The 9,608-nt window shown below is 39.5% G+C and overlaps 1 protein-coding gene across 1 annotated transcript in view; it reads right to left on the minus strand.

Annotated features, from left to right (window-relative positions):
- The window catches only part of MRPS9 (mitochondrial ribosomal protein S9), a 27,371-nt gene extending 24,239 nt beyond the window's left edge, over nucleotides 1–3,132 (minus strand). Inside the window, exon 1 of the mRNA XM_009638933.2 lies at nucleotides 3,009–3,132. Within this exon, the coding sequence (XP_009637228.1) occupies nucleotides 3,009–3,053 (45 nt within the window). The 5' untranslated portion in view covers nucleotides 3,054–3,132. The remainder of the gene's footprint in view (nucleotides 1–3,008) is intronic.
- Between the last annotated feature and the right edge of the window lie 6,476 nt (nucleotides 3,133–9,608).

Raw genomic sequence — 9,608 nt, forward strand, 5'->3', positions numbered from 1 at the left:
GTATTGCTTTATGATGAGCTCATATCTGGGAGAGCATTTAGTGACTGCATAAAAATGAATAATAAAAATACTGGCATATAAATAGGTCACAAAGATTAAGATGCTTTTCTTGTATTAATCTTACTTAGATTTCTGGGCTTTAAAGTAGAATATCACAGAACTGACAGTGGAAAATGAAGGTGGGCTGTTTACTACAACCATAAGTTAAAGTTAAATCACAAAATAAAAGGATTACAGGCTCAACCGGGGAACAGCACTAGGTCAGGACTGCAATCTCTATTAATTAGGTATCCCAGCTGGGCAGTGGGTATGCAGCTGTTAACTTGATCAATGACTTACCTAAATGTCATCTCTACTGATTCGCTTATAAATTACCAGCAAGTGAGACTAATGTACAGGTGCTAATTTATTTAAACTGTTCTCTGCAGTTCTACATAGCTTTATAAACTGCATCTGGCACCTAATGTTAGCTGTCAGTTGTACTTAGACATGCCTGTCCTAACGACTCTGTTCATTAGAAATGAGCACAAATTATGAAATATTGTGAAAAATGATACATCAAATGGAATGGGCAAAGCAAATCAATTAGAGAAATTTCATAGCACATATTCACACATAGGAGAATAAAACATCCTAGCTTCAGAGTAAGGTCTGTAATACCAATTAAAAAGCAATTGGTAGACTTCTGCAGAGTTATATATCAATTTGCTGGATTTTTTTTTCTCCTCCAGAAATACAGTTGTAATGCACAGCTTAACTTTTCATTCCTAAATAAAAGTAACCTTAAGAGGCAATTCTGCTTCCACAACACCCAAAAGGATTAGCAAATAAGTCAACTTATTTTCCTGTTTAAAACTTCACAAGGTTTAGCTTTTATTAAACTATACCTAAAACTCCAGTGAAGGACAGAATCCTATGATGTCTACTTCTAAAATACACTGCACAGACTGATTAACAGTAGACATGGAAGTGTATAAGCACTCATCAGAAAGAATTATTAGCGTTCGAAATGTAAAGCTTGATAATTCTCCTGCCAGTGCTTAAGCAGCTTTTGTATTTTTGTAACAGAAATTTAATTATGCATGGCAGACACTATTACACACTCGAAGTATTTTCCAACACCTGATGGAATATGAAGAAATCAAAGACATACCACAGATACTTGGTATCACCAAACCAAACACTACTCTTTTGGCTCCACTCCTCCGTCTTTTTGGAAATAGTCTGCAAATCGGTCCCGTACTTGTCACCTGCACTGCATTTGTAAAAGCTAATTTCCAGAATGAATCTGCTTTTACTAATGATGGAGCTCAGTTCATTTTGTGCAAACAGTCATAGTGCTGTGGATTCATAAAGAACCACCACTACTTTGATACACTCATTTTCCATTTCTTGCAGTCTTGCTGTCTGTAAGCCTTCCCACTAGACCCCATCAAGGAAGGAAGCCAGGCTGCAGATTAATACATTCTCCTATCATTAACCTTTTGGGCAAACAAACATCATCATCATACTGGACCAACATGGGAGGTATTCTGTTGGCACGTCTGTGCATGAATACTTTACAAGAAAGTAACTCAAAAATATAAAGGTCATTAAAGGTAAGAAAAAACATCTGAAAAATACAGGAAAAGGAAAGTCTATAGTCTGTACAGAAATAAGAAAGCCAATGTAAAGAAACAGGCTGCTATTACTGCTGTGATTCAGATGCCTCGATGAATACTTTTACTGTTGACAGGACCTTGTCCACTGTACACTGGAAGGGTCTCTGCACCGGCACTTGTCTGTAGAAGAGCAAAGGAATATCTACGATTCTGGATGAAAGTAGTCACAGCAGCAGTGCATAGCTTTGTACTCAAAGCTTGATTTCCTATGGATTTGTGACTTGAAGTCAAGATTTCTGTATGGATTTTCTCATACCATTAACTGTGTGTCTCTTTGCCATCTATTTTCAGAACTTAGTTTTAAAGCCCATTAAATGTGCTTGCAACCAGCCTGTATCGCCACCTACAGCTGTAGTTCTCTTTCTTGGCATAAGCTTAATGTCAAGACCGGTTATGTGGACACAGCTATGCTGACAGAATTTTGACACCGAGAGGCAGGCAACAAACAATGTTTTCCCAGTGAAAAAAACCTAAACCACGCACACCTCTCCTGGCACATACCACATTACTACATCTACCCTAAGGGTCCTACTGTGCTGCCATGGCTATAGTAATAGTGTTGCTGCTGCGCAGAGAAAGCTTCAACCGTGAGACTTCATGCAGCTTCACCTAAGAGTGAATGTCACCAAATGACATTTCTCCTCCCTACCTCTGATGTGTGATAAAATAAGACAGAAATGACAGAAGTGAAGACCAGGTGGGACATTTAAAAAAAAAAAATCCATGCAACAAAACGTTTTTCTGAGTGAAAGGCAGCATATCTATACACGAGCCTAAATGACACAGAGAAAGAGGAGGCCACCCATCTGTCAGTTGTCAGAGGGAATGGCAATAAAATAGTAGGTTTGGAGCTACTGATATGAGCTTAAATTCGCATCTATATTAAAATCCCTAAGCTAAACCAGAGTGTTAGTTGTAAAACATCCTATAAAATTTAATTTGCATTACCAGCAACCACAGTATCGTAGAAGAAAACCTGACCTAAATATACACAGCAGGTCAAATTGTGGGTAAACATTTCAAAGTGCTACATAAACCTTTACAGTGCCTCTTATAACCTCAGATCAAGGGGATTATCCATTAGGACTTTTAAAAAGAGCCTACTGTGCTTTAGCAAGATATGGTATACAGCTCTGTACTGTGATGTCTGACCTCACATGGTAGCAGGGGTAGAATCTCTATTCACAGTCACAGTTGCGATGTTTGCAATGTATAGTAGCATTCTTTCTTATTCTGACAGTTTGATTAAAATTCACAGAGAGCTGAGGGGCTCATGCTGAAGTAAAGTGCTTTCAATATCTGAAACTCTACAGTAAATTACTTCTCCAACAGAGCAACTGTACTTACATCAATATCCTCTTGGGTAAAAGTTTCTGGATCTTCTCCCATCATGTTGGCTAAATGTCTCTTTCCTAGGTTGAACTCTTCAATCTGTTTTTTAATAAATGCCTCCGTGTACTTTTCAGGTCCTGAGGCTCCTGCATTTTTCCTCTGCACTGCTGTAGTAGTATAGATTAGCCTTAACGTCTAACAAAAACAAAAAAAAGAAAAAAGAAAAAAGTGAGAGATTTATTTTATATTTTTGGCACAGTGAGCTCTAAATAAAATGAATAGTATAACAAGCCATTCATACCTATAACAAGATTCAACACATTATTGCAGTAAGTTAGAAAAGGCAGTATTACTCATGAAACCATTTTCTTCCAATTGTCTAATGCCCATAAACAGATAAACACATTCTAAGAGTTGAACCTTTTCAGACATTACAATTAATCCAGAAGATCTTTCTGATGGAAACAAATGTAGTATCATGTCAGGAACATCCAGCAAAAGTAAAACACAGATGCATTCTTAAAAGAAAATAAAAATCTATCAGCAAATAAGCAGGTTTTGCCTTCACCTAACGAAGTATGAAAAGAATCCATGGGGCAGCTCTCTACTGGCTTTCAGAAGCACAGGACTGCACAAACACTGCTAAAGGCTCTGGAAAGGCAACGGAGTGCTCCTTCCATGTTCACAGTGCCAGGACGGTTCTTAAGCTGTTTCACCATCTCAAGCAGAACAATTAGAGAGCTAGTAGGGTAGTTCTTACCAGCAAACACTACTGAGCATTGTTCCAGCTCAGAAGTCATAACTCAGGGGACAGTTATCTTTTGATCTTTGGGGGATATAGGTTTGGTTTTTCTTCTGTCAAAGACAATCAGTAGTTAAGATGACTAATTTCAATCAAGCACTCTGCCAGATGAACAGGAGCTTCACTGACAGAGCTGTAACGTCCCAATTCTGGCCTAGTGCCAATATTATGCACTATTTTGTCTCTCCAACGTTAGTATTAAAGTCCTCTGCAGCTTAATTATTCCACAAACTAAATGAGAACTGATTATTAGTGTGGTCTTCTGTGGGCAGGGGGAGGGAAGGAACCACAAGAAAAAAGGGTATGTGGGACAGAAAAGCAAAGACAGAAAAAGAATCACCGATGAATCAGAAAAATGCCCAGTTCTGTTCACCAGATAGTACCTCGAAACACTTCTCTCCAGCCCCTTCAAAGTGCCACAGCCCAGCTTTGTGAGCAGACAGTGCAGTTTCACAAGACAGAGCGAGCCCATCTCACAGTCCACCCCTGCTAGCATTCCTTCCTCCACTCCCTTCGCTTGCCCTGTGCCAGCTCTGGCACTTGGACTATTCTGCAAGCCAGCTCAGCTCCCTAAATGTGGCAGAACACTAACTTCTTCCTCCCAATGAGTGGGCAGCTCTCTGCTGAGCTGGTAAGTCCAGGTGCTTCAGAGACAGCTCTGAGAAGAGACAAAGCTGACATGACAAGGTGGCTGAAGCATGCAGCTGGGAGCAAGGAAGAAGAGAAGTCCCCTCCTTACCTTCATTTCTTTGAGCATATTATAAATTACCTCTGCTGCTCCTGGAGCTGCAGCCTCAGTCTACCTTTATCCAAACACTGAAACCCAGACACACATAAGAAAGTGAACCAGTTAGGGTTCTTTTCATGAGGAACAGAATAAAGCTAGTATTTGAAATTATTAAGTCTTCTCTGAGTCACAAGAATGTTGTCTTCCCCAGATCGCAATTTAGACATGCTGACCATTTTGATGGGATTTTACCATACTGAGTTAAGCTAATATGAATAGCACAAAATACTTGCTATTGCCCTATAATTAATACAAATACAGCGGTAATATTCAAACCTAGTTATAACCACAATGATATGAACATGTCTCATCAAAACAAGACTACACGGACATATTTCCAAGACAAACCCAAAAGTGAATCAAACTTCCACCTTTTGTCAGTAACACTAACAAGGTGAATCTGCAGACAATCGGTCACGTTGGCACGTACCTTCTCCACTGCGCACTTTCTAATGGTCTAACGGAGAGACTTACTAAAAGGTATCTATACCCTTTTTCAAGATACAGCCATCATCACTGGATTATGCTTAATGACAAGATGATACCAAATGGTCACACGAAATGGAAAAAAACCAAATTCTAACCGCTTGTGTATTTCTTCTCCTTGATTTGAATACACTGGCTCACGAGTTAGCTTACGCAAACTTCTCCTGTGACTAGAAGCTTTAGGCATTCTGTATTACATAGCCAAGTCCTACATGACCAAGAAATGAAACACAGCTTTGCCTGTATTTCCACAGAGACTGGTTGGAATTCTGGACATCTGGCAGCCCAGGATCGACTGGCCCAACGCATCCAATTTGCTGCACATCAGTAAAGCTATTCATGATCAATTTACCTGTCCATGACTGCCTCGGGATTCAATACACAAGATCTAACAACACCTCTTAAAATTTCAGTTTGGAATAGAGACTACAATACCCTACCTTAAACCTATGTATAGCACATGCCTGTGCTGCAGGATAGGTCCTATGAATTCAATAAGGCTTGATATAGAAGGTAATCTTCGAATAATAAGGTCACACAAGATGGAAAGAATTGACCCTCTATGCTTTTACAGTCTGACATAGATAAAGATATGTCCCCCAAGGTAAGTACCTCAGAAAAGTAACCAATACCTCTGCCAGAAAAGGTTTAAAAACAGCTCCGGGGCAGAATTTGGTGCTGAAGAGCCTGCTGTTGCTTTGTTTTCTTCACAGCTTATATGTACCATATGCAATGCTAGCCCTGGCTTATTAAAAGAAAAATAATCAAAATATTAAATGCACACATTTTCCACAGGCAAGACTATGGTGATTTCCTTAGAAAGCAGTAAGGAAAGCAGAGGTATCTCTGCATATTCCCTATTATTCTCTCCTAGTCACTCCTCAGGAAAGAATTCAATTCATCTTCTGTCTAACTTGTCTTAATAGTAACTAATTATTTGTAATTCTTGTTAATGAACATATGATTCCTTATTACTTGGCCCAAAATTGCTTTCTCTCTGCTATGCTTTAAACAGAATACTTTAAAAAAGATTGCTTTCATCTTATTCCTGTCAATTTCTATTGTAATTTTCTCATTTTTGTCCTCCTTCCCTCAAGCTATTCATATTCTTCCCTAGTTTCAATTCGTCACTAATCAAAAGTCCCTGGACACACAAACTGTTCATAATTAGAAAACAGCCTCTTATGCAAATTAATATCTATTGTATTGGGTACCTCTTCTGGGATAAGAGTACTATTTCATGGGTGGTACAGGCAAGAACTGCAAAGCACAGCTAAATGCTGCTGGCGTTCCAGTCAAACAAGAAAGCATGCTCCTGGAGGAAACCACAGAGGCTTGCATTCACTCCTTACACATTTCATAAAGCATTACTGCAGACAGCAGCCTCACCATTTTTTAAATAATAATGGTTATTAACAGTAGTCCTGAAATAATATACCTTTCCACCAGGACAGGGGAGAAAGGAAAGCCTTTATTTCTGGACACCACTCCTTGGTATTAACCCTCATCTCCCAACTGCTTCCTGAGCAACCTAGCATTAAAACAGTTTGGCAAATCCTGATTTTCCAGGGAGACCATAAATTTATAGAAAATCAGCTTCTGTAAAATTTGCTTGGGGGGTGGGGTGGGAAGTGCATTTTCAGAAATTTTTAACTTCTCTGGCCTGTTTTTTCCAAGAAGAAAAATAACCAGGACCTGCCTGTTTACTCCTCCTGTTCATTTTGCTTCACTGGACTTCTACAGATATAAAATCAACACATACCACTAACAGAGGAATCAAGCTTCTTGTACTACTGGAATGGAAGGAAAGGGGAATCGGAGACAGGAGGCTTGAATTCAAGAGAAAACGTCCATTTTATGACATGCCATAGTTACAGAGACAGAAGACATCACCAAATGACGTGGCACACATGCAGTTGCACCATCTTCATGCTGCTTCCATGCTCTAAGCCGGCAGACTTCAACCATCTCCTTTTCCAAAACCATGCAGTGCACAAATGAATGTGTACTTAAAAGTTATCTTTGGGATAGAACCTCACTAGGAAACATGGAGCTGGAGCTGTAAAACTGCCCCGCCTCCATTGCTCTGATTACTGGCACACATCTTGGGCTACTGAACCCAGCAGACACACGAGATGCCCACAGCGGTCCTCTGGTCACTTGTTGCACAAGAAAAAAAACCTACATTACATAGCAATCCGATAGAATGTAAATGCTCGGACCCGTCCTGACTTTCTAATTAATTACTTTTTGTTCAATAGGCAAGTTTTGGCTTTCTAGTGTGCTGTTTTACGAAAATGTGTTTTAATTTATTTACTTAAACAATATTTACAAAATCTCAGATTTCAGTTGGCCTATGAAAGAATTAGGTGAACCAGTATCAGGTTTATGTTTTAAGCAGCATTGTGTAAAACAAATCAGAAAGTATCACAAGGTGTCAGCAAACATGCATAAGTGATTTTATATTACTTTGTATACCTGATTTCACAAGTATTTAATCAGAAGAAACTTTTTCTCAAAATGAAGTCTCTTGACAGATAACTGTAAAACTGCATCTCCCCCAACCAAAAAATCCACTTTCTGTGCATATTTGACCAAATCTACGTATTAAGTTTTGCTTATACTGTATATCATGGAAATAAAAGATAGCTCTGAATGTATAGATACACGGCAAGTGTCAAATGTGCATAACTGGGAACAGAATTTAGATCTGGTTGTTTTGAGGCACAAGTTATCATATACTAACAGTCTCTTCAACTATAGCTTAGTTAACAACTGCAGAAAAAGCTACTCTATTCCAAGCATGTAGTTCTGAAAGACTGTCACTGAAGTGCTATCGTCTCCTTCTGATATCACTATATATACCATCCACAGTGATTTAGACAAGGTACCCGTCCCAATCAAACTAAATATCATGTATGGTACTCTGAACTTTTCTGTTGAGAACAGCTATTCAATCACATCAGAAAGGACTGACAGTAACTAGATATTTTTTTTCTTCATAAATTGTGCTAAATCTCTGCATTTTGCTTTTTAGAAGAATAGGAAACCAAACCTGTCGTTCAGTCAAAGCTAAGGGAACTGGAATTACAATTTTTCTCTCCCATTTTCTCTCTCAAGGCGAGACATTTTCAAATACCAAAAACCCCCAAGAAATTAAACTGTTTCCCCCACTAAGATAGACAAGAAGTAATGAAGTAAACTCCAGCAAGGGATTTTTATGATAAGCATAATAAAAAAGTTCCCTAACAGTAAGGACAGGTAAGTGCTTGATGTAAGAAGTGGCTATAGCAGGTCAGAACAAGGGATGGTACATCAACTTATCACCGTCCTCAACAGCAACTGATATCAGAGGCTCATCATCAACATCCCTCATCAAACAGTTCCATGGGTCCACTACACCTAATGGAAAGAAGAGCCTCTTAAGTTTCCTGGGCCCTCCCTCCCATTAGCTCCCTTCACATCCAGTTAGATGACCTGTATATAGCTATAGACTTAGTACTGATCCCCTCCCTGGGGGCAAGAAGAGTAGACAAATGATCTCTCAAGGCCCCTCCCAGCCCTACCTTCTACAGTGACTCCTTCTTTGAGATCACTTCCTCATTTACAATACAAATTGTTTTCAGCTCAAACTCAAGCAAGTGCCTGGCCAAGAAAACTAGTTGACTGTCATAATCATACCTTTGATATAAGATAACCAAAGCAACACAAACTATGCCAACTGAAAATGAAATCAAGTGTTACACTATTTTCAGCCTTACTCTCGTTCTCATTCCTTGCACAACTTATGCACGTGTATTTCTGACTGCTGCATCAAGAACTACCCACATGGGCACCAGGTCTTAATCCCTAATGGGTAAAGTTAATCTAGAAATAACAAATATAAACAGTCCAAATTGCTCCTTCCAGTATTACCTTTCATTTCCTTACTGCATCTTCTCTTCTATTGCCCCACGGTTTGCTTTAATTCTGTCACCCAACAGTTCTTCAGCCCTTATTACCCTAAATTACTTGGTCACTTCAAAGTCTTACCAGCCTGCCCTTGCATCCATTTGCTGGTCACTGACTAATATATATATACAGGTGTATCAAAGAGCACTTGCACAAACACAGTGGCTGTCCTCAACACTGACAGCAGCTAAGCTTTTTAATTAAATGGCAATCAGCTGAACACCGGTATCTCTGGACACAAACGGGTAATTCTGTTTAACCAGAAGTTACACGGCGCTCATGGCATGCATTTCTCTCTGCATTGCAGGAACCGGGAGACTTCGTTATCTGCTTACCTGCTGATTACCAAACACAATTCAAGGTGATCAGCCTAAAAAACCTACCATTTTAAAGTACTGCACTTTTGTGTTGGCTTTGGTCTGTACATGGCTCTGCTAATTCTAGTGATGTACATAATAAATCAGGGCTTAACCACGCTTTTTTTTTTTTACATTAAGAAAAATGAACCCAGCTCTCTGAAGGGCTGACTCGAACGCGGCGCCGGACCTCGCACCCCCCGCCCCTGCGCTGCCTCCTCTCGGCATCCGCC

This window comes from Egretta garzetta, unplaced genomic scaffold (genome assembly GCF_000687185.1).
Source record: "Egretta garzetta isolate BGI_Z169 unplaced genomic scaffold, ASM68718v1 scaffold5, whole genome shotgun sequence".
NCBI classification, from domain to species: domain Eukaryota; kingdom Metazoa; phylum Chordata; class Aves; order Pelecaniformes; family Ardeidae; genus Egretta; species Egretta garzetta.